Here is a 26,406-nt window from a genome sequence, read left to right on the forward strand (position 1 = left end):
GGTTAAGCCTGGAAGCAAACCAATCGTCTTCCTCCTTTAGTGCGGACTCTGGCCAATGACGTTCGTTCTCTTAGGATCTTAGCCCGCCCCCCAGAAGCGCGACAGTCGTTGGGTCATAAGTCTATAGGGCACGGTGTTCACGTGGCCTATTTTTACGACCCAGAGTTCCCCTGACCAGAGGTTCTTTTTTTTCAGCAGGGAGGCATTATGGGTTCTTCCCAACCCCGCACTGGGAAAGGAAGTGTCTACGTGGCCGACAGAAACAGGATGGGCGGAAATGAGCGAAGTTTCCCGAGAGCGGGGAAGCGCGAGGTCAAATCGGAGGCCACACCCTTGAACCACTTGCGCAACTCTGGGAGGAAAATAAAGTCCGAGTAGGAGTGTGATGTGCGTGTGAGCGGGAGTGCAGGGTGCTTTGGGCGCGTGGAGGTGGGGCAGTGTGGGTGTGCTCCGGCGAGCTTGCGTGGCCTTGGGGGGTGTGCGTGTGGACGCGCCGCTGGTGTCGGGGTCGTAAGTGTACGGAGCGAGGGCGCGCGCGCGCGCTCTATGGTTAGTGTTCTGTACTTTTATGTTTAGTATTTGCTCTAATGGAAAGGAACGTAAGCAAAGGTGATCATCCCAGAAATAAAAGGCCTTTGGTAGAAATATTTCCATCTCCACTACTAATTTAATTTTAGACCCTGAGAATACAGTTTTTTCCCCGCGCCACAATGCTGTACTAAGCCATAGCCTTCCGATGGTTAAGAGTCAAATCCTTGCATTCACATATTAGCAATTCAAGGAGCAGCTTCTTTCCTGTTCCCTACTATCTTTCTCCCCCTTCCTTGCTGCTCTGACCCGCCCCCCACCCCCTTCGCCTTCCCGCTAAATTGCGAGCAATTATGGCACAAACAGAATTTTGTGCTGAGAATATCTATATACGACAGCCTTCCACTCCACTATGGTCTCCGAATTCCAGTGGGGCTGAAGCTATCCTACTTTTTTGTCCTGATCTTCGAGCACAGTGCCCTTGAGGCAACTACGCACTCAGTTAATTTTCCAGAAAGTTCTCTGAGTGAGGTTTATACCTCCTAAATCAGCCACCAGATGCCGCCAAATCCCAGCAAAGGATTGGCTGTTTGGTCCCTGGAATGATGGGATTTTTCTCCCCCCTCGTATTTGCCCTATTCTCCAATCTATAGGGATATATAAAATCTTTCATTGCTAGTGAAAATAAAATTAACTCTATAAATAGCCATACCAGGCAGGGGACTGCGCCCTAGATCCAAATGTTTGTCCTGGTTTCTTCTTAAAAAAAAAAAAAAAATCCCGCCTCCACCCCTCTCTTCTTTCTTCCTTGCCTTTTTTAGGGGGGAAGTGGTGGTGGTGGTGTGGTCAGAATTGATGAATGACCCCAGGCACGGATGCTAATGAAAATCTTAACCCTTTCTGTGCAGCTTTACAAATGCTCACCACACACACCCCCCCAACAAAAAAAATGGAAAATACAGATGACTGGTCCCTAAAAGCAGATAAGAATTTGGACCCTGGTATTGAAAACTGATCTTTTCCTCTTGAGATTTTTATTAGATATATGTGTTTACACCCTATTTTATGTAGTGATATTGCTAAACTTTATGTCTTTGGAGTCAGGTACCGGATTTTAAACTCCATTGCACCACTTACAAGCTCTGACACCCTGGGCAAATGATTTATGTTCTGTGATCCATAGGTTTTTGCATGCTTTATACATTTCAGGTGCTGTGTCATTTTGTTGTTACTCACAAAATCCTTATTAGATGGGTACTAATAAATAAAAATTAAACGACAAAAGTTATATCTCAGTTATTATATATGCCTGCGAGTGCGGGTGTACAAACACACTGGGGAGGGGCGAGGGGATTACAGCAATGGTGCTTAAAGTGTGTTTTCCAGACACTTCGGTAGCATCGTTATCACTTTTCAGGAAGTTGTCAGATTCAGATTTTTAGGCCCTACCTCAAAAGAAATTCTAGGGGTAGGGGTTGGCCATGCTATAACAAACTTCTGGTGATTCTAATGCACACTGGAGTTAGAACCACTGTTTTGGAGGGCAGAGATGCAATGCTTATTTTTTTTACTCCACTAGAGGGTGCTACCAAATTTAAAGCAAAGTAAAAGATGTATGAGGTTTGTCCAGAAGGTATCCAGCCATGTTCTATGAAAAATAGAGACATTTATTGAAGAAGATACGAGATACAAGAAACAGTGTACATAGGACAATGATGCCTCAGTCTCCTTCAAAGTGGGCACCTTGGGACCTCACACAGTTCTCCCAAACACTGTCAGCTGCCCCATCATATTTTCCTGAATCCTATTTGGTCTGAAATCTCTTCCCTTTCAAAGGTGATTTTAGTTTTGGGAAAAGCCAGAAGTCGCGGGGTGCAAAATCTGGGCTGTAGGGGGGCTGAGTCACCTGGGTGATTTGATGTTTTTCCAAAAAACTCTGTGTGACACGTTGTACATGAACAGGCACATGTTCATGGTGAAGCTGCCATCACCAGGTGCCCATAGCTGTGGCCTTCTGAATCATCCAAGTAGTTCCTGTGGAGGAATGTTCAAGCTTAATGCAAAATGTGATGCAGATTCATTGCTCTGCTCGCTCGGGCATTTTGAATGTGATTGGTCACACAGTGCACGTGTTCACTCAACAGCGTCTCCCACCCCGAGTGACTAGTACAGTAAAGTCGTCATTGTTCGTGCAGGCACATTCCAGTCCACTCTCCTGGGCTGCCAGGTTACATCGATGTTGCACAAACCATTCTCTTTATGTGGCTAGACTTTTTCTGGACAGACTTCGTGTATGCTTTATTGAAACATTCTGCATGTTGTCAGTCCTGTTTATACAGATTAAAAACTAAAGTGTAGAGGTGTCCAATTATTTTCCCAGTGCATACAAGTATGGACACCAGGATATGAATTGTACCTGCGTCTAGAGTGCAAGTCCTTGGCAGTACTCTTCTCCAGCCATAGTAGTTTATCATTCTGGGCCTCGAAATACATTGCAGATAGCTCGTTCCCTGATTTGGCTGATGTTGACTAGAGTGTCAAGAAGAAGGCAGGAGAGCAAACTAAATAAATGGAAATATTTTGATGATTTCATACCCTCCCTCATCTCCATTCGATATTGCTCTTTCTATCCCGCAGTTATTTTTTTAGTTTCTGTCTGAACCTCCTCTGTGTGCGTGGGGATATTTAGAGTGGTGAGGAAACACAGTGTTTGAAAGCCTGTTTGTTACGGGCCACATTCTATATGGCTCCATACCCATTAATCCCAACAATGGGCCTGTAAATTAGGTGACAGTTATCGTTATTTAATAGATGATGCAAATGGATTCTAGAGACTATAATTATTTTTCTTTGGTCATATAACTTGTAAGTAGTGGAGCCCGGATAATGCCTGATATACCTGATGATACTACCCTGCTAAACTTTCTACTGCTTGGTTTTGGATCTGGTTTAGTTGCTTACAATTTATGTGACTTTCAGCAAGTTATTTTTAACTTTCCCAAGCCTTAGTCACTATGTATTAAGTGAGAATAATTATTCCTCCTTTATAATCTCAGAGCTGCAGTATTCAATATGGTAGCCATTAGACGTGTGCTTAATTAAATTTGAATTAATTAAAATTAAAAATTCAGTTCCTTAGTTGCACTAGCCACATTTCAATGTCTCAGCAACTACTTGTGGCTAGTATTAGTACTGTTGGGGGCCAAGGCAGGCCTCCCCAAGATATCCCACAGTGACATATTGATTATTAAGAATTAAAATCACATGAGAAGCAGCAGAAGTGGGAGGAGCTCTCTGACTCTCCTCTGTCCCTCTAAAAGCAGGAAATAAATCTCCATGTGATAGGTGCCCTCCCCCTGAGGAGTAAGAGACAACCTTATCACAAGTTATAAAATCCAGAATCAAAAAAGCCTATATAAACAAACCTTGTAAAGCTTTTACTACCGTATTTTTCGGACTATAAGACACACCCCCCAAATTTGGGAGGGAAATGGGGGTGCATCTTATAGTCCAAATGTAGCTTACCTGGCTCACTGTGGGGGGGGGTAGCGGTGGTATGGGTTGTTTTTTTTTTCCTATTTACCTCCTCTAAAACCTAGGTATGTCTTATGGTCCGGTGCATCTTATAATAGTCTGAAAAATACAGTAATTTACTACCTAAGCCCAAACCTTGCTTACATTCCTATCTAATGAGCAGTAACTTTGTCCTGTCCATTGTTCATAAATTTATTGCTTCTTTATCTAAAAAAGTATAAAGGTGCCTAGTTTGATTGTTTTTTTGAGCCTCATTTTATGATCTGAGCATAATAGTGTGATTCTCCCATGTGCATGTATTAAATTGTTTTTTCTCCTGTTAATCTAGTCTCGTGTCAATTTTATTATTATTATTGGTCCAGCTCTAAGAACTAAAGGGTAAAAGTGGGTAATTCGTCCCTTCCCCAACAAATGGCAATTAATGGCAAGTGCCCCAATAAAGTGATTTCCTGTTCTGTCCTTTCATCATCAGAGCTAAGCATGTTCTCTTGTTTTATTATTGATGGGGTCAGAAGATGGGAGTGTTTTATGCTTTATATCCTGCACCCAAAGTCCCTATTTTCCTGGAAATGATAAAAAGCTATATCTTTTGAAGATTTCAACTGTCATTATTTAAGAGGACAAACCAGGAGTACTTAAAGTACTGTATCTTTGGTCTAAATTGTTGAAGCTTAATGATAGGTACATGGAGAGTTCTTCCTATTTGGTGTGTTTTTTGAAGATTTCCACAATAAAATATTTAGAAAAGACAAAAATATTTAAAAGTGCTTCATCGTTCCTGGGGAGGAGAATGCACATGGGTTTCTCGTTAGAAGAGCACTTATTGACCAAGAGGTTAGGTGGAATGTGCACCTCTTTATTAGGGATGTACCATGGAAAAATCTGAGGACGGAGGTGTTTTAGATTGAAAAAGTCTCTGTGCCCAAAATTCTGATAAGGTTTCTTAGATGGGGAATTGCCTCCAGTCTGTAGTCCCCCTCCACCAGACCCCTGTAGAAGCCTTGCTGTTTTCAACATAAGAAACATTCAAACCTGTAGAGAATTTTTGTGAGTTTATTTGAGCCAAACTAATGATGAGTGCTGGGAAGCAAAACCTCAACAAGTTGAGAAACTGCTCCAGAAAATGGCAATTTTGCACTTTATTTTATACATTACAATCAAAGGAGCAAGGTGTAAAGGGATTACATGAAATCCATTGGTGATTAGGAAGGAGGAGAAAGCCAAGGGAAGGGGTCATCTATGGGGCTGGATAACAGTAAAATGGTAGACACATGCTTCTTTACATAGGTCAACAATTAACAATAATAATGACGGTATTTGTCATCTCAGGTGCCTGTGCTTTTGAGGGGTCTGGAAAAAGGGAAATTACTTTGTTATTATTGCCTTTGCAGGTGTGTTATCCTAGATGCAAAAAGACAACAAACAGGCTCAGTTAAGGTAAAGACTGACCTATGTTAGGGAAAAATACTGCCCTAGGACATGACTACCCATCATGAACTGCTTTTAGTTAGAAAGTTTTTAATTTCAGATCATACTATATGGTTACGTTCTGTCTCTGAGTTGGTAAGGCCACCACAATGGCATCCCCTGAGCTTGTCAGGTTAATATGTGGCCCCTTTTCTTCCACATTGTAGTGAACCACTGATAGTGAAAGAGGTACATCATATTCCTTGGGAGTTGGGGGAGGTTGAAAACCATGGAAACAGGCCTCAGTGACTTGGTGAAAACTGTGTTAGCCAGCAGGCAGAGAAATAGGCAAAGGAAACCTGGGGACAAGAAGTTAGTAGCGTAACAGGACTTCATTATCACTGCAGGTGAGTGCTAGAGGGAGCAAAGCTGCAGAGGAAGGAAGAAAACAGGAAACAGAATGTGGCATAGAGGCCCTCACTTGGGATCTCAAAGGATATTCTTTGGAGGCCTCAGAACCCATCTGATATGCAGGTTTTAAAACAGTGGAAAAGTCATTTTAAAGTGAAGATTACACACACACACACACACACACACACACACACACTAGTCCTCCATAAAGTACACATTGAAAACTGTCATTTGATCATTTTCTGTGATGTTTTTACTGTTTTCCTGAGCAAATTAGGGTGTTGATACACTGCTGAGAGTGAGAAGATATGATCGGAGATGTGGGGCATTGCTGAGGGGGTGGAGAACTAGGAGGACATGTTCTTGCAGGGCCCTGAGGTTGAGATAACATGGTTAGAAACTGGGGATAGAGAAGTGAGCCAGGACAGTTCCTAAAAGGTACAAAGCTGAGATTCACCCACCAGCTCCCAGGCCACAGTTGTGGGTAGGATGTCAGTGAGACCCAGTGGGGTATAGCCAGCTTTCAATAGAGCTGGTCTGTGAAACTTGGCTGAGAGGACAGAGGAAGATTGATATTTGCCCCAGAGTGAGGCTGTCAGCTGTGCTCACCACCTCACCATGGTCCCAGCTGTAAACAAAAGTCCTGGCCCTTCATGGCACTGTGGAGCAGTCCGGGCTGGTGTAAGTCTCTGAGGACAGATAGACCATTTTTTCATCTGAGCTGACAACCAGAAGATAGAAGAAACAATAGAAGGTGGTGGTGGTGGTGGGAGGGTTGCAGGATTGTAAAGGAGTGAGAAGCAGTGATCAGTGAGAAGGAGCTATTGACTTCAAGTCTTAGGACTTCGGATGCAAGAAGTAGAATCTTTTAGGGAAAGTGACCCCTTTCCTTGTCAGCTTCACAGGTTATCGTGAATTACTAAAGGAGGCCTGCAGGGACTCCAGTGCCTCATTCATTCATTTATTCAATGAGTACCTTACTTACTGATCAATGCCTGTCACTGTGCTGGGTACCCTGGCGATGCCAAAGTAATTGAAGACAGTTCATAAATTCAAGGAGCTTGTAAGGGGTTTGGGTATATGTGTCCAGTTAAGTAACAACACTAAATAGTGCATCTTTAAGTGCTAAATGACACATATGAATTAGGAATCTAGAAACAAGAGAAACCATATCTGGGTGTGATCAGAAAAGTCAGGATATCAGAGGGTCTTAGAAATGTAGACACGATTTGGTTAGAAGTAAAAGGCATTCGGCCTTCCAGGTTGTCACTAAAGCATTAGTGAAAGTGAGAACTGCTCTGAAACCATTCTTCCACCACTGATTAAGTACCAATTGGCCACTTAAGTGTAATAGTAAAGGACTAGTTAATGATTACAATGCATCTTAAAACCTTCAGAAGGAAAGGAGAATGTTTTGTGGACCTTGGTTTTTGTGTGTGTGGCAGATTTTAAGTTATTAGTTTTTAAAATCAGTACTTTTTAATGGAAACAACTTGACCAAAATCTGTCACAGAATTTTGAGACCAATTAAAACAAAGTTTAATGAGGAAAAAAAAAAAAAAAAAAGAAAGTGAGAACTGCTTTGGCTAAAGCAAGTTATTGTGCCGGAGACTCTCTTCAACTTCTCACACCCTCAAACTTCTCACAGTGGCTGACCCAGCCATCAGTTGACTCAGTACCCTTGCTTACTACTATGCTCCCCTAGCACCTATTACTTTCCCTCTTTTAAACCTCCACCCTTTCACCTAATGACCTGCTCTTGTCTTCCTACAATTTGTTTTCCACACTGTACTAAGAATGTTCTTGGCAAAATGCAAATCTGTTACACCATTTCCCTCTTTAAAACTCTTATCCCTAACCCCTTCATTCTTTTTTTTGCTTCCCTTTATATCCTTCCTGCTTACCTTCCTCTTACTTTTTGTTCAGGTCATATCTTAAATATTTCTGTTTCAGGGAACCCTTGCATAACATCTCCTCCCCTAACTTCTACCACAACTAAGTAAAGCCCCCCCTCATATATTTTCACAATACTTCCACATTTTCTCCATTTTACTATTTTCCAATAACTTAGTCCAAATTTGTCTTCCTCATGAGAAGATAAGCCCTATGAGGCAGCAGCTGTGTTTGCTCTTCACTGTGTTGCCCTTATATTTAGTATATAGTACCTGGCATATTTTGGTAGGTGAGATGAGGCAATATTGGTAGGTAAAAACCAGCCTGAAGAGGTTGTTTTTATATCTGTGGGCAAAGAGAAACCTTTAGAAGTTTTAGATTATGGGATGAAGAAATCATTAGACAACACTGACTTTTGAAAAAACAAAACCAACTCAGTCATAACACAGAGAACTCCAGCCTCAGCTTATCTCAAATTCTAGCTTCCCAGTTATCGTATGGACTCTTGTTCTCTCCTTATCTATCTCTCTCTCCACTCCCCGCCAAAACACAAGAAAACATACTCATTGATTTTTGTAACCAGACAGATTTGACAGTACGGCCAAATGCACTTATTTCCACAAGTGCAGTTGTTCATTCAGCACTAAGTGCCCACCTCCCTCGTTTCAATCGTGCTCCTATCCACAGATGAAGATCTTTTTCCCCCTGACTTAATGGAGTTCACAATTGAAGGAACCTCTCTCACTAAGCACTCACTGGATGGCTTCACATTTCTGGTGAAAGGCTTTGCCTTATCTGGACTCAATTAAGGAGACTTTGCAAGGCACTAAGAGCCTGCAAATGATCTAAATCTCAAGAGTAGGTTCTCTGTAAAACTGGGAACTCAGTGAGACTCAGAGGATGGATGCTTGTGCCAATCCACTAGACTTTTGCTCTTCCACGAGGAGGCTAAATGGCAGGGTGGAGATTGGAAGGTGTTCAGGCAGTAGCCATTCCTTAACCTTATGAGCCTGGGCCTAAAGTAAACAGGCCTCCAAGGTTCACGCCTTGAGCAAAGCAGAATGGAGGAGCTCCAGGAATGACAGGAGTCTAATCTAAATCTAAAAGGAATTATCTTTTCCAGTAAATTTGAGGAGCTATCCTGCCCCCTGAGGGGAGGCTGAAACAAAAATGTGGCTCCAAGGAACCTTCCAAAGATAATCAGAGAGCACCCACCCTCATCCTTGGGTAGACATTAATGCCAGGGGGTGGTTTTTTTTCATCTTATATTCAGATCCCAGATGGTTAGGAAGATAGCAATTGAGGATATCAGAGAGGCAGTACATGCCCACCCCCTACCCAAGGAAGGGTAAAGGGAAGAAATGGGTACTGCAGTCCAAGCTGGTTATCTCTTGGTTGAGGGATAACATCAAACATGGTATCAGTAACACTTTGAAGGTATATTCATTAGTTTTGACCCCCTCTCTCCCCTGAATCCTTTACCCTGAACATGAATCCATCACCAGGATATTAGGGAGAAAGGTTACCTAAGTAGCAGATAGACAAGAATGAGATTAATTTTTATGATTAACTGCTCTACTCTGTTAGTCAGCTTTGGGTTAGGAGAGTTCATACACCTGGGGTTTGAAATCCTGAGAGATGGGACAGGAAGGGTTAACTCCCAAATCAATGGAGTATATTGATAATAACATGTTAATGAGAAACCACATTGTGTCCTTCCTTAAAGGAACAACCTGAAGCTTAAGCCAATCAAACTGTGATAACAGCTTATGTTTCTATTAGGGAAAGGCTAAAAGAAGTATAAGTGGAAGGGATTCACATATAAATTCACAAAGGAACTCTGGAGAATTTGAATTCAGAGCTTGGCATGACCATTTCACACCTGTAATATCATAACTGTTGCCAAGATTTGGGCTATCATCTTTTATGGGGAGTGTGCACATCTAATATGGGTATCAGCCAACAGATTAACATGGCAAAGTTTGGGGACTAAATGGTCATCACAGCAACAGTTTTCTCAGCTACAGCCTTGAATCTGCCACAATCTTATGTCAGAGCAGTCTCAGAAGTGAGCCTTTGTAGCTAATATTATGAGACACTATGGATGTTTTTTCACTTTCTATTTCATTCTTTCCTTTCCCAGCTTCAACTAATTTGCAAAAATAAGGGAGTTATACCTAGGGCCTGGGCTTTACCCAACTTTGTCCCCAATTTCCACATATTGTCTGATGAGCAGACTAGACTAAAATATCTGGGAAGGCCCTTCCAGCTCTGCTAAGCCAGGTTTCAGAACTGTAATTATAATTGTGATTGTAATCCATTGACCCAGTTGCCTTATGGGAATCCCATGAGAGATTAATTTTCTAAAAGAGCCAATTGTTTGTTTCTCTGTGCAGTCAAGATAGTAAGTGTTCTGCAGTGACCAAAGCTCCCAAGCAGTCTTGGCCTTGTGATGTCAGGGATTTATAACAATGATTCTCACTGCCTGAGGTAGTTAAGGATTAGTGTTAACTCGTGGGCTGAAAAGTCAGGAAGGCATTGTTAGTAACAATAGGGGGGAGGGATACTGATAGGATTGAAGACTTATGTAGGTTGATAATTTGAATAGGAACTTCAGATTTTAGATTCCTTTATCATGATAGCACTTCATTTTGGCCTATTCTCAAAAAACAATGTCTTTCTATAGTATTATCCGAATAATTTAGTTGTAATACTCGTAGACCTAATAAATGGAGTACCTCTGAAAGTTGTAGATGATTCAGTATTTCTTCAAAATTTTATTGATTAGGTTCCTGTTAAAGGTGAGATCATATGGTATTTGTCTTTCATTGCCTGGCTTATTTCACTTAGCATAATGCTCTCCAGTTCCATCCATGCTGTCTCAAAGGGTAGGAGCTCTAATCAACAAAACGAACAAGCAAGCAAAGTATAGCCAAAGACATTGACATTGAGAACAGGCTGACTGTGATCAGAAGGGAAAGGGGAGGGGATAATGGAGGAAAAGGGTGAAGGATTTACAGGAACAAGTATAAAGGACATGTAGACAATATCAAGGGGGGGTGGAAATGGGGGAGGGAGGCAGGGAGGGCTGGGGGGAAAAGGCAGAAAACTGTACTTGAACAACAATAAAAACGTTAAAAAAAATTTTAAAGCAGCAATAAACTACCCCTTTGTCCCACTCCCACCCCAAGCAAAATATTATGGTGAAGTAAACAGGTCAGCTTAAAGTAGTTATTCTGCCTGAAAAGTGTGTATAGTGTGTGTATGTGTGTGTCAGAGGTGGCTGCCTGTTCTAGGACTCATTGAAGCTGACTTTGAAATTCCCTTGCCCAGTAGATAAGGCATTGAACTGAGAAACAGGAAACTTGGGTTTTGGTTTTGCCACTGTCCCTAACTCATTGGGAGACTTGGATATGTTATTTGGCTCCTCTGAGCCTCATTGACTCATCTCCTGCATGGATACATGGTTATTTTACTTCTAAGATTTGCTTTGAGCATGACATATCACTTAAGTGCTTTGAAAAGGAAAAGATTACAAGGGTGCTTGTTACCTTCATATTATAGTCTCTCATAACACAACCCTTGTAAAGTAAATATAGTTGGTGAGAACTAATGCTGCAACTGGGTGGTTAAATTTTTTAAAGAACTACAGTACTCATCAATTAAAAAATTATCTAGCAAACACTAATTCATTTCATGCTATGAACTTGGTATGGGGAATTCAAAGGTAAATTATAATCCTTGACCTCAACATAAACACATGTTTATGTGTTAGGGAAAGAGACAAAAGAACACTATATAATCTCACAAGTACACATGCAGAGGTACAGGACATGACTGGAGAACCCAAATTTATCTGGCTATTGAGGTGACAAGGATTTGAGAAAGACTCACAGAAAATGTAATATCTGGTTAGAGTCTTGACAGATGAGTGGAGTGGAAGCAGACAGAGGAGGGCATTTAAAAGCTAGGAAACAGCATGCTCAAAGTCACAGAGCATTAGACAGGATGAGTTATTGGGTTTAGGGATGTGTAGGTTGAACAGTATCACCAAATGCAGTATTCATTGAGGGGAGTGATGAGAAAAGAAGTTGGAGACACTAGCAGGGTCCAGAGCAGAAAATCTCTTGGAGGTCAATTAAAGGAATGCGGACTTTTTCCTGAAGACAATGTGGAGCTATTAAAGGATTTAAAGCAAGGAAGTATTAAAAATAAAGCAAGGAAGTGTTATAAATATAATTATGTTTTAGAAAGGCCAAAATAATAGTAGGGAGGATAGGAAATGAAGCCGGAATCAAAAGCTGAACCCAGATGAGACCAGGGAGGATAGAGAAGGAGGGGCAGATTTCAAAAATATTTGAATGTAGACTCAATAGAACTTGGTGATTGATTTGATCTGCGGGCTGTGGAAGAAGGAGTTGTCAAGGCTGGCTCCCAGTTTTCTGGCTTTGGCGACTGGGTAGGTAGAAGTGCTACTCATCAAGATTGGCAAGATTAGAGGGGGTGGGTGGAGGAGGAGGAGGTTTGAAGGAGGTGATTGTTACTTGTTTGGCTCTAGACATGCTGAGTTTGAGGTACTGTTACCGGAGAGACCCCCAAAACTCGGTTTTTCTCACCAGTGCAGAAAAGAATTACAGATCAGCAAGTCTATTAGCGTGCAAGTGCAAGCAGGATTTATTGGTGATCCGTTCTCAGAGAACGGAGAGAACAGGCCTAGTTAAGGTGGGGTGGGGAGTGAAAGGTATAGGTTCAGGGCAAAGTAGGGTAAGGGCAGCAAAAGTAAGGGTGGCCAAGGGCCAGGGTGGCAAGTGTGCACGTGGCCTGAGGCCGGGCGGCCAGAGAGCCAGGAGTGCCAAGTCTGAGAGTCCTTTGTTCTGAGGACTTATATAGTTGGCGGGGTGGGGTGAAGGAATTACATATTGATTGACAGGTAAAGGTGGTGCCAGCTTTTGGGGTGTGGTGTGGATACCCAAAGGTATTAATGGGCTTCTTCCTTTGGGCACTGTGGGCCCTTTTCCACCTTTCAGGCCTTGGGACAAAAGCAGAGTTTCAAAGGCTTTCTTTCCAAGATAGTGGAGACTGATATATAGAATTTCAAGGACTACCCTCCTCCTATGTTAGCATGGTGTTTCCTGTGATGTGATACCTGGCAAGATTGTGGACCAAGCTCAGAATGGCTGAGTCAGTGGATGAGACATGTCTCCCTCCTCCTCCCTGCCTTGGTTTGCTATCTATCCTAACAATGCTTGTAGGGTATCCAGGTGGAAATGTTTAACAGAGAATTAGAAAATAGGACTAGAACTGTGGAGGATCTGAGCTGAAGGTAGAAACTTGAGAATCATCATATCACAGCCATAGGAAGAGTTGAGAACACGCCACACAGTAAGTGCACAATGAAAGGTGAAAGCCAAAGATGAAATCCTGGAGAATAAGAGCACCAAGAAGCAATGGCCAGAGGGGCAAGAGAAGAAACTGGAAAATAAAAACAAAGGGAGAAGAGAATTTTAAAGGTGTGACAGATCTGACAAATTTTAAAGGAGATCATGAAAGATTAGGACAGAAAAGTGCTGACTTGATAAAGCAATTGAGAAGGCATTGTGAGGAACATGGGAAAAGTATTTTCAGGAGGGATTTAGGGAGAAGGCAGAGGATAGATTACATTGTGTTGTGGAGTTACATGGTAGTCATGAAGATGCAGAAATGTGTAATAAGATTATCTCTTTTAAGAATCTTGGTGATAAATGGAAGGAGAGCAGTAAATCAATAGCTAGAAAGAAATTTATGGTCAAATGGAGAGTGGTTTTTATTTCTCATTTTGGATGAGAGAGACTTTCCCTCTTTCACTGCCCTTTTCCTTCCCAATCCTGTCTGCTCCTCCTGCTTCTTTCTCCTTCTTCTCCTTCTCTTCTCTTTCCTTCCTTCCTTCCTTCTTTCTTTCTTTCTTTCTTTCTTTCTTTCTTTCTTTCTTTCTTTCTTTCTTTCTTTCTTTCTTTCTTTCTTTCTTTCTTTCTTTCTTTCTTTTTTTCCTTCCTTCCTTCCTTCCTTCCTTCCTTCCTTCCTTCCTTCCTTCCTTCCTTCCTTCCTTCCTTCCTTCCTTTCTCTTTCTCTCTCTCTTTCTTCTCTTTCTTCTCCTTCTTCTCTTTCTTCTCCTTCTTCCTTCCTTCCTTCTTCTCCCTCCTCCTCCTCCTCCCCCTCCCTCCCTCTCTCTCTCTCTCTCTCTCTCTCTCTCTCTCTCTCTCTCAAGGATGAGGCTCAGAGAGCTTAAGCAATATGTCGTGGTTACATAGTTCATAAGCGTGTTGTACACCAGCAGGGAGAATCCAGTCACTGGCAGTGGAGACACTGAAAATATAAAAGTGTGAACTCAGCAAGATGAGACATACAAAATGGAAATCTGAAGTTCCAACCAGGCCCATGTGCAAGAAATTTGACAGATGTAGAAGAGAGACTATGATGATGTGGTCTGGTCATGTAATGAGTACTAATCTGAGTACTTACTGTGTGCTAAGAACTGAGTTAAGCATTTTACCTACATGTTCTCATTTAATTCCCACAACAATCTTATGAGGTAGGTACTGCTATCACCTTCACTTAACATATGTGAAAAATTGAATACAGAAAGGTTCAATGATTTGCTCAAGGTTACATGCCATATTTTGTTGTGTATAATGTGCACCCATGTTTTTGGCCCAAACTTCCAGGAAAAAAATCTTTCATTTTAATTTTTTAGTTCTATTTATTTATTTATTTATTTATTTATTTATAGATACTTGTGGGGTTTTTGTACTATAAAGGGTATTATTTTGCATACAGATGTCATTATTGCTTTCTAGAGTTACACTTTTAATGCATAAGCATAAATAAAAGAGTTAAAGACATTTATGTAGATATGGAATTAGTACTACCCATGTATAATTTGCATCCTTATTTTCCCTCAAAAATTTGGGCAAAACAGTGCACATTATACATGGCAAAATACAGTAGTTATTGTGGGCTAGATCTTTCAGAGCCTTCAAATGGCCCTTTGGAGAAGAAAATTGAGGCTGAGGGAGGTAAAGTCATTTGTCCAAGAACCCATATACAGTGGGTGATAGATTTGTAATGCAAATACAGGCTCTGTTTGGTACAGAAGCCACCCTCTTAATCACTACATTTTCATGAATAGAAGCTATTAAAATAGAGAATATGTGCATATTTTTTCTAGATCCAGCTCTGTAAGTCAAAGCATTCCCTGGACTTAAGTGATAGTAAGAATTGCCCTTGTTTTAGGGAGTTGATAATGAGAACATGTACTTCCTTGTTAATGCACCACCCAGTATAATGCAGCCAGGACATTTGTAGAAAGCCATATGGTGAAACCAGAGACTGAGAAAAACAGAGTACTCAAGTGGGGTGACAGTAGCTGAATTCTCATGTGACTTTTTCAGGTGACTTCATGACAGCAGCCATACTTCGTTCTTCTATGGAGAAAATGTTCTGTGAGTGAGCAAGCCCCTGATTCAGCTGTCACTCCTCCCTGTGGTCTACAATTTTCTAAAATGCTGTTTTGATGTCACCAGTCGAAGTCTGTAAACTTGTAAATGTTATACTATGTGTGAAGTATAATGGAGCAAGGAGTGTGAGGCTGGGAAGAACAGCCTAATTGCCATCCTTTCAGGGATGACTGGCTCTCCAGTGGAAACAGCATGTGGAACAGGTTAGAGGCAGGTGATTGTACTGCCAAAAACCCCTCAACTTTACTCTCTTGTCACTGCCAGAGTTTTCATTTGGTGATTGGTTTTTGAAATATAACTTGATAGTAGTCTTCATATTTGGAATATGATTAATGCTTAATCAGATCATAATCATTCTTTATTCAGCAATGTAATTTAATGGGTTTTGATGTCTTTTTAACTTTGGTTCTGTTATACCCAAGGACCAGCCTGTGCATGTGTGTACATGCTATCTGATGTTATAAGTTCCTTCCCAGGTCCATTCTTTCTGTGATCAGTGGGTGAATGGAAAGAGAATGAATAGAAATATGGTATATAATAAACTATGTGAGAAGTCATGCTTTTATTCTACATATACATATGCTATGTATCAGGAATTGTGTGGACTAAAAAGTTATATAAGATGCAATCTCTGCTCTCAAAGGGCTGATTCTGCATTTCTTCCATTCAGCAAGTAATTATACTACCTGGGTTCCTAATCCCTTGTTGGTTCTCATGCTTAGCTGTTTTGTCTTTCATCAGCAGAGCAGCCTGGGAAGATCTGTAATACCAACAAAGCGAATTTGAATTTAAGATTTTGATAACCAGAAATGATAAAGTAATAATAATTATTAGAACACTGATAATAGCAAATCAAAAATGGAGAGAGGCAAGTGGAGACACATATAAAGATTCCCAGGAGGTGATATGTTCTGGATAAAGTTGAGATATTTGCATGGCTCAGTGGAAACGAAAAAGAACTTCAGGAGTCAACTTAACTATAAGAGTATCAGTTCTTTGGTGACAGCTGAGGAAAAAGGCTTATTGGAGAAAGTAAAAGAAATAAATTGTATTTCCTACCTTTCTTGCACACAGAAGACTCTGTTTGATTTGACTATGAATTCTGGGAGAGCCAGAAACCCTGCTAGTAGATTGAGGGACGAGAGGACAACAAATCACTGGTTTTTCAAAGAGAAGAGCAAACTGAAGAAATGATGGAGGCACTGATAATCTCAACAGCTGAGTAAATAAAGCCCTTTCTCTGGAAAAATATATGTATAAAATATTTAATTGGCATTAAATATTAATAACAAATCAATAACAACACTCAAAATACTTTATTTATGTAGGAAGTCTTTTCCTATTAGAAAATGTGTGGTTTTAAAACTCAAAATCACTTCATATGTGACCCAGGCAGAAAGAAGTGTGGGTCTCTGGAGGGATGAGTACTATAAGAATCAGAGTTAATGGAAGTGACCTCCAAATGAGTCTCTTATATCACCTCATGCCAACTCACTAGGTGGCATGAGGTGAGAAGGGTCCAAGTTCAAGAATTTCATGATTAAATGGATTTACAGGTGACAGACATTTCCAGTGGGACCCAGTGTTCCCCAGTACATGTATAGGAAAGGTGAGGTAAATGAAAGCCATTTGTACCTGACTCTGACAACATATGTCTCCCTTCTAAAACTCTGGGTGCTCTGATAGGGAGGGGGAGTACCTTCCACCTGGCATTGCCTCTGAGTAGCTTTGTGAACTCCTTTGGACTATTATGTTGGCTGGTACTTTGGCTTCTTTGGCTCCCAGCACCAGCTGATGCCCTGAGATGAGTCCCAGTTGGGCAGGCCCTATTTCTGTGTGCTGTAGCTGTCTCCAGGCCATTGTTCTTGAGACTTCCAACAGGGCAGATTTGTGCAGTTGGCCCATCTGGACAAGATCTATAACAAGTAGAGCTCTGTGAAATAAGCTCATCTCCATAGTCCACCCCCCGCTACCCCCGCTTTCGGGCTGCAGCAGCCTGACACCCCAGCCCTGCCATAGAAAGTATCAAAGAGATACTCTCTGCTTCTTTCAAAAGGGTATTGCTTGTGGCTTCTCATTGATTGGCACTACCTGGGCAGAAATTGGAAAACAGGGACTCTCTGCCCCTTAATTAAATCTCCTCCCTTAAGCCAATCCTTTAGTTTTGAATCTCCTTGGCACCAGAATCATAATTAATATCAATAAGATTAACTTCTGGTCCAGCTACCCTGGTCAGCCCAGAATGTTCTTTCCAAAGTCAAGAGATGAACAAGAGGATTATCTCAGTGAATAGGAAGGAGCAGACAAGATCAATAGGAAAAAGGGAGGAAAAAGCTGAGTTCTTGTTTTGAATACAGGATTTTCTCTGGTCACTAGATTTATTGACTTTCAATTTGGAACAGTTTTGAGGAAGAGAGAAAGGGAGAAAGGAATGGGAGGGATCAAGACAGGGGTGAAGGGAGGGAGGGAGAAGGGAGGGTGGAAAGAGAGAGATAGAGAGATTGGACTTACACATTTATTTTAAGTCCAGGAAAAAGGTCAAGATGTTTAAAGATCATTTGATCACCTCTGCCTTCCAGCTGTTAGCCCTACACTTGAATCGTCCCTTTTTCAGTTCCTCACAGTTGGGTCATTTCAAAGGACTCAGTGTACCAGGCCCCTGCTTCCCCATGTCCATATGCTATGTCAAGCCTGAAATGGACTCTTCCACAGCCTCTATTCTGACATTTCTGGTGTCTTCAAATGACTGCTACCCCTCCTCACTGTCGAAAGACAAAGAAAACACAAGAAATGCTAAATAATTCCAACTTGTGGCTCTCTAACTTCTATAACTACTACCCCAAGGTGAATGTTTGTCCAGAATAGGGGTCCTCTGTATACCTAGTTCTTCCCAGGTGCCTCAAAGCCCACTTTATCCTGCACAAGGTTGCATGATACAGTTATTTGCTTACTAAAAGGAGGTGAAGGACAAAGTTGTAAATGAGGGATCCTGGGAAATAAAGAGATTTTAGAGAAAAGGAAACCAAAGCCAACAAAGACTCTCTGATGATAGTTTCTGTATTCTTCTCCTCCTGGGTCTCACTACCTTGGATTTCACTTTTCTTGAATATTTTCTAGCATCACCAAGTTCCTTGAAGAGTAAGCATTTTTTTTTCTTTTTACATTCTCCAGCAGGTACACATGCCCTGTCACCATGCTGGTTAGTTAGGGAATAAAACCCATTCTGAGACTAGGAAGTTCAGGTTGGTCTAAGAGGGTGGTCTTTCTGAGAATTCAAAATTCCGGACCCCATTCTAACAGTGTTGAGCATCTTGGAAGACCTGAAGACCTCTCTGTTGGGTTGTATAGCAATGTCCTACTCCAGTGCAGCCCATGACTATTTCAGCCTTACTCAGAGGTAGGGAACCTGTCACCTTGCCTTCCTACCACAGTCAAGGAACCTGACTGGGTCACACAGGGCAGCACCTGTGGATGGGAAAGACTCATTATTTAACCCTGTGGTAGGAGGGACAGAGGGCACTGTAAAGGCCAGGGTCTAGGTGGGAGGTGGCAGGGAGAAGAGTGGTGCAGATTAAGATGACAAAGGCTGTAATCTAGTAGCAGTGATCTGAATAGTCTCCATTGGAGAAATGGAAAACAGACAGTCTCCAGCAAGGGGAGAAGGTCATCCTGGCCCCAGGAACATGGTCAAACCTTACTCTCATTATAAACGGGATAGATAGCATGGAGAAAATCTGGATTAGGGTAGACAAACCATCTTGTGCAGCCACTATTGGTATTATGTAGTGTAGACCCACATAATTTTGGGATTGGCTGATGAAGTTCTGAGTGGGAGATCAGGAAGGAACTATTTAATCTCCCAATGGAATCTAATGGAGGGGGGAAGCCCAGCCAGAAGGAAGTAAGAAGCCAACAGCTGAAGTCTCCAGCCCCAACCTTATTCAGAGTACCTGGTGGATATCTTCTAAATGTAGCACTTTATAGACAACCCAGTAGAAGATGTTGAAGGTGAGGAAAGTGAAAGGGAAGACAGACTGAGAGATGGTGTCAATCCTCTTGGCTCGGTCCACGTAGAGTTCCCATATGGCTTCTCTCTGCCTTTAGAAAAGGAGATGGTGGCTGGGGGCTATAAATGCCAGAACTTTCCATTAGGCCTCCATCCCTTGCAGGTAGTGGCCTGGGCCATATCCACAAAAATAGAAGTGACTTTCTTGGATGATATCTTCCTCCTGGAATTACATGGAAGAAAAGGCAGAATTTGAAGTCATAGTTCTAAGGTAGAAGGATAGAGACCAGGCCACATAAATATCTTATAGATGAGGCTGTGTAGATGAGGTGTCTGGGTACAAGTGCTTTTTGCATGCATTTTTATGGCCACAAAACTACTCATGAGACACATGTATGCTAAGTAGCTATATATGATATGTATGGTATATTAAGATTCTATTTCCATTTGCAGATAAGCCCCCAGCTGCTTTTTTAAAATGCAAAACATCACTTAGAGCTATCTAAAACCCAATGAAGTGCCAAACCATTCTGGGAGGAACATTTCAATGTCAAGTTATCCTTGACTGATAATAAACAGAATAAACAGAACAATGAAACCTTTAGAAAGGCACAGCTGAGGCCTTTAGACTTGATGAACTTGAATTCAATGACTTTCAAGAGCTTTAGAATTAATTCTCTAGGTACATGGTATCTTTTAAAAATTGTTTTTCTTGACTCAAAGCTGAAAATTCCAAAAGTTTTAAATAACATAGTGGATTATCTGAATTAGGGTAAAGCTGATTAAGCTATGGCAGATACATGTGTTTTTCTGCAAATCAGCTGATTTCAACATAGGGGTCCTATATCTAGGGCAGGGGTGTCACACTCATTTTCACCGGTGGCCACATCAGCCTCAAGTTTGCCTTCAAAGAGCCAAAACAATTTTAGGACTGTATAAATGTAACTTACTCCTTAAATGTTAAGGAGTTGAAATTACATTCTGCCCTTTGAAGGCAACTGTGAGGCTGATGTGGCCCCCAGTGAAAATGAGTTTGACACTCCTGATCTAGGGCAACGTTTGTTACCCAATACACATTCCTTTTATCTATGCTGCATGCATTGTGGAAGCAAATTTTATATAAGCACTAAGGAATGTAGCAGGCTATGAAAAGTTTATTTATCTAATTGTCAGCTGACAACTTTAAGTGGCTATAACAAAGCTGAGAACCAGGAAGTAAGAACAGAAATATAAAGTTAGAGAGAGAGGAGAGAGAGATGGGAGGAGAGAGAAGTGGGGGGAGAGAGAGAGAGAGAGAGAGATAGTGAGTGCCTCTGAGTGATTAATAGAGACAGCTTTATTCATATAAGAGTCATTCAGGCCCCCACTCATATCCTATTTATTCACTTTATATACAACTCAAACGTGCCTAAATCTGTCTACTTTTAAAGGACACACTGACTTACAGCTTGGAAATTAGCAGGAGACAAGTAACTATATGCCAGAACTTAGAAATACTTCATTCAAAGATGGTTACACTTTTTAAGAGTATTGATGTTTATAAGAATAAAACCTTCAGCTATCTAAGAAATCACCTGAAGTGAAGTGCCCCTTAAGGGATGATGCCAACTATCTTCTTGGTTTCCCCAGGAAAGAAGAAGGCATCCTGAGACTAGGGACTTTCAGTCCTGAAACAGAACAAGATATATGCATATTGAATGAATGTGACATAGATAAACATAAAATATGAATAAAGTAGATTTTTATACATGCTGTGCAGTTAGAAAAACATTATAGGATCTTTATAATGGGACCTCTGCAGCTGTGGCAACACATTGTAAAGTGACTTCACAGATAAGATGTTGGTCTGCTGGGTCCCAGTGCCTTTGATTATTACATCACTAGAAGGTCTAGCCTAACACCAGGCATCAGGAGAAGGCAAGCTCAGGCCAGAGATTCAATAACAGACCCCATCTCTTTCCTTGCTTCTACTGGGCTCATGGTACAAATTTGGGAAAGAATATTGGTCTTGTTTATTGCTCTGTCCCCAGTGCCTACCTAGCATAGTATCTGGCATCTAATAGACAACCAGTGGATATCAGTTGAATAAATGAATGGTCTCTTGCCCTGGCTGATGTGGGTCAGTGTATTGAGCACCAGCCTGCAAAAGGTTGCCAGTTTGATTTCCAGTCAGGGTACATGCCTAGGTTGTAGGCCATGTCCCCAGTTAGGGGCACATGAGAGGCAACCAATCCATGTATCTCTAGTACACTGATGTTTCCCTCCCTCTGTTTCTCCTTCCCTTCCCCTCTCTCTAAAAAATAAATAAATAAAATCTTTAAAAAAATGAATGGTCTGATGAGCCACATGCTTCAGAACATAGGACAGGGAATGGCTCCTTTCACATGAAGCCAGTATTCTCTCAAGGGTTCAAACTGAAGAATCTTACTTTGTAGCTGAAGAATCAGTTACAAAGTCCTCGGCAGAAAAAACAATTACTTCTTGCCCCACTCTGGCACAATGTTTTGATGCTCTCAGCCTTTAGAAAGAGTGGCACCTTTGGCATAGGGAAAAATCTCTCTTACGTCTGCCCAGCAGAGAACTTTGCTCCCCAAGGAGCTTTGCTCCTTGATTTTGCTAAATTTTGTGAAGATAGTTATATGTATATAGGACAGAGGCAATTCACAATTGTAGTTGTTCTTTGACCCTCAGTTGTAGTGGGGCAGCCTTAGCTCTCTGCTCAAAGTTATTTACATAACCTCAGTTACCAAAGTCCCTGGCTCATCTCACCTGTATTTTCAAATTCATTTCCACATTATTCCTACATGAGAGATTGTGCTGGACCCATTTTAGAAATGAAGAACCAGAGGCAAACAAAATATTTCCCAAGTAATTGAAAAATAAGGGGGTAAATAAAATTATTTTCTATTCTGCTTTCCAGTTCAGGTCCCTCAGATCTCCCATTCTCCACTGCTCATCTTGATCCCTTCATCTCCCCAGCTAGAGGATACAAACACAAAATATATTTGTTTGCAAAAGATCTGAAAGAGGAAGTTAAATACAACTGCTGTTTCTTCTTCTATAGGTCTAATTATTTTCCCTTTTATCCAATCACAGTAAATCTAAAGGGAATTATTTGGAAATATTTCCAAGGCTGAAAAATGCTATTGACACAGGAGAAAAAATGTGACTAATAGAGTAAGGTACTCATGGCCTAATTTTTTTTTTTAATGTATTTTACCATTTGTAGTTGGGAGAGCAAAGATGAGTGGCCTGAAATCCAAGGGGTCCTGGATTTGGGTATTAGCTAATTAGGCCAAATTCTGATGGGCATGTGTGTGTGTGTGTGTTGGGAAGGACAATGGAGATTTAAACACCATATTATGGCTTCCATGGTTGTTGAGATAGAACATTTTTGTTGTAGCTATATATAAGGGAGGAAGTCTGGGGAAGTAGAGAGGGAAGATATTCCAAAACCAACCTGGGGAGGGAATGCACATTATGGGAGGTGAGGTGTGGAGATGGGAAAGAGTGATAGGTATTGAATAACAGGTATTGAAATGAAAAGAAGAGATTGGAGAATGGGGGAGAGTGCTAGGCAAGCAGCATTCTGGGGCCAAGCCCCTGAGAAGCAGTATTTTGAAATTTCTTCCATTTCTCAAAGCACTTTATTGATAATGTCAAGGCTTTCTCTCTGTCCTGCTTGAAAGAGAGACCTCATCAGTCAGCCTGCCACGGTTGGTGAACTGGGTTTCATGGTGCCGTGTCCAGAGCCTGGTGCTAGGGCCTATTGAGGTTATAAAGACAAGAGAGACATTGAAATTAAGAACATTGTAACAATAGCCACAGGGCAGTGGGGAGGGGATAGTGGGGAGAGGGGTCTATAGGAACTACTATAAAGGACACAAGGACAAAATCAAGGGGGAGGGTAGAGGTGGGGGAGGGAGGTGGGACTGGCTGGGGTGGGGTGGAGGGAAGGGGAGAAAATGCAGACAATTGTAGCTGAATAAAAATAAATTAATTAATTAAAAAGAAGAGAGAGACAGACCCTTCCCTATGACACTTAGATGATCTGTGAAGACAAATCAGAAATGTATGGGGGAAAAAGGTAAACTACTTCAGAAAGTGACATGGAAGAAGACCACCATGCAATGAAGACATGTGGTTGAGGAGAGATTAGAGAAAAACAGTATTAAGCCTGGATCCAGGTGAACAAGTGGCGGGCTCCTAGAACACTCCTAACTTGCTCTTAGCTAAGCATTCCCTGAAAAGCATATGGATTATCTTCCCTCCCTTAAAAGGGCTCCTCTCAAACTAAAGACTGCTGCTTCTCCAGCAGGGCCCAGAGACACGTTTTTGAAATGGATTAACTCTGCATCAATTTTTTCAGCCTGCTCAGTGGCTTCCAGGATCCCTGCTACCATTCCATTGGGATAGCAATGGCTTTAGGAAACTCTAAGTGGGACATGGACTAATGACATCGGTTTGGATTTTCAGGTTTTATTTACATTAATAACAAGCCCAGCTCACTTTCAGGCAGGATCCAGGAGCCTAAGCAGGGCCCAGGCTGCTGTTATAACTTTGTCATAATTGGGCATTGATTATGACAGTCTCCATTATGAGATGAGGATCAAACTATATACAACAAGGGGGGATGGGTAGGCTGTGGGCAGTTGGGAGAAGGAGGGGTGCAGGGGAGGTGGTGGGACTAGTGACAATTTGGAGTAGCTCTACATTAGCTGCTGCAGTCTTCTGTTGCTGGGACACCCACACAGGCAATTTAGCTGGCAAAGGGACTCTGGAACTGTTCATCAGCCTGCTCTTTTTTTTCCAAGATAAGCATTGAGAAAGCATCAAAATCAAAACTCCTATAAAGGTAAGATCTGGGCACCTGCAGGCAGGTTTAACATAGATAAGGAGGGGGTAGGGACAGTTAGCTTAGAAAATAATGCATCCTTTTGGCCTTGTGCCAAGTCTGTATGTTTTTTCTACACCTCAGCATGGGATAACAAGGGCTTATATGAGTAGGTCTATTGAAGAATGGGTCCTATTTAAGAAGATGCAGTTATGGATCATTCCACTAGAGGAGGAACTTCCCAGGGCCAAATTAAAGGATTAAAACCAGGCAAGAATTGTCCTCAAAATCACTAATGAGACAGGAGCCTTGTCCTCAGCAGAAAGGGATCTTAGCAAGACACAGTAGTTTGCAAGATATTTTTAGTGCAGACATATGGTAGAGGTAATTCAGCAGCAACTGAGGTGGGAGGTGGGGTGTTAGGAGAGAAGAGCTTTAGTGTTAGAGTGTCCCCAAATAGGGGGCTCAGATCATCATTTTTCTCCCCCTTCCCCTTTCACCTACCCCAGAGATCATATGCATTTGTCCCTTTGGCTTTAAAGTCTCCATGTTAGGCATAAAGCAAGGAGTCGGAGCTCAAGACACACCAGAACTCTGATGATTAAGAGACCTGTGTATAGCTCAGCAAGGTCTTTGCTCATAATTGGACACTTGTTTCTGTGAAAGTGGCCCAGGCACCTCTGTTGTCATGACAGCGTACTCAACACTATTGTCTGGGCATTGGGGTTAAACTGCCTCCATTGTCATGACTACAAGATCCCTGCTCCATTTCCTCAGGTGATCACTCTAGTGTAGAAGAAATTAACAAATAAAAGTGAGGGAGAACAAGCCACACCCAACACCTCTGATGTGCCCAATGAATATCAAGACAAAGAAATCCAACAGTTAGAAGAGGCAAGGGTTGGTTTTTCAATTCCAGCTTAGCTATGGGGACCCTTTTATAATGCTCCCCTAGGAAGAGGCCAATGCAGATTCTTGAATTCTTAATCAGTATATGACAACCTGGGGTACCTTTCTCCTGGGTAGGGGGAGAGCCAGGAGCAACCACCACTAATTCTCAAAGCAATCTCATATTGACTAACATGATAAGGTTCTAATACTGGCTAACATTTTTTTTAGTGCATATGTGCCAGGCTCTGTGCCCACACTCTAAATCACCCTAGTAGGCTTCCCTGTATGGATTAGTGTTCCAATGACAGATTAAGAAAATAGAATCAAAGGGGTTAAAGTACCTATCTGTGACCTTCCTGAGACTAGAATCCAGGGTTACTGATTGCCTGCCAAGTGCTTGCAACTCCAGGTTTGCTCTTGATTTGTGGCAAGAGTGGTAGGGAGAAAGGAGTCCTGAGGAGAAAGGAAGTGGGCCCCTCTTTAGTTATCCACACCACGTGCTGGCATCTCTGCTTTGAATTCCTTATGTTGACAGGAAACAAAACTCACAGCAGCATACTCTAGCAGGGCAGCAAACATGAAAAGCAGGCACACAGCCATCCAGATGTCGATTGCTTCACATAGGATACTGCAATATCTATCAACAGAGCAGTCAACCTTCCTGGCGTTCTCCCATGGCCTATCCAGTGAGTTGTCAGCCCTTATCAACTGCCTGTTGTTCTTCAATTTTATCCTGAATTTCTTCTGGTTTTTAAAGAAGCTTTCCATGATATTTCCAATTGTCTGAAGTCCCATGTCAAAGAGATCATCTTTCATCTCTCTGCACTGTGCACCCTCCACTTCCATCTGCCTTTCCTCCCTACACTCCTTTTTCTTTCTTTCTCTTTTCTTTTGTACTTTTGCTTCTGACTCTGCTTCTTATTATTCTTTTCATTCTTACCTTCTTCTGATTCTTTTCTCCAATAAATATCAATGAACGTGAACTCTGCATTTGTTGGCCATTATCTCTTAGGGTTCTTACAGCCACAGCGGTAATTGGGCAGGGTTTGTTATACCCATATGAGACACATGAGGACACCTGAAGCCTAGAGAGAAAGTCTTAGGCAAGATTACCCAGTGAGAAGATGTAATCTTGGGGTTGGGGGTTCTGAGCTGCAGTCTCAACATCAGACTAGGAGTTTCTTCCTTTCCCTCCTCTACCCCTATTCTTCCCTTGACCCCATGGTTTTTCCTGCTCCTCTTTGTGAGAGGCCCTGCTGAAGAACTGAGCTTAGTGGTGAGCTGGGGCCCCATCTCCCACACTGGAGAGCAAAACAGAAAAGGGATCCCAAGGGAGTGCTACCCACCCTGGCTATGGAGACTTCTATAATTTCTAGGTACACTTGGCATCACCTATCCAGTCCCTATTA

At 41.8% G+C, this 26,406-nt stretch overlaps 1 protein-coding gene across 1 annotated transcript in view; it reads left to right on the forward strand.

Moving 5' to 3' along the window:
* Nucleotides 1-25,947, forward strand: part of TMEM31 (transmembrane protein 31) — a 30,768-nt gene extending 4,821 nt beyond the window's left edge. The window contains 4 exon segments of the mRNA XM_053916915.1: nucleotides 24,902-25,000; nucleotides 25,552-25,610; nucleotides 25,612-25,879; nucleotides 25,882-25,947. Of these exon segments, the coding sequence (XP_053772890.1) occupies nucleotides 24,902-25,000; nucleotides 25,552-25,610; nucleotides 25,612-25,879; nucleotides 25,882-25,947 (492 nt within the window).
* The last annotated feature ends 459 nt before the right edge of the window (nucleotides 25,948-26,406 follow it).

Source organism: Desmodus rotundus, chromosome X (assembly GCF_022682495.2).
Source record: "Desmodus rotundus isolate HL8 chromosome X, HLdesRot8A.1, whole genome shotgun sequence".
Lineage (NCBI taxonomy): Eukaryota > Metazoa > Chordata > Mammalia > Chiroptera > Phyllostomidae > Desmodus > Desmodus rotundus.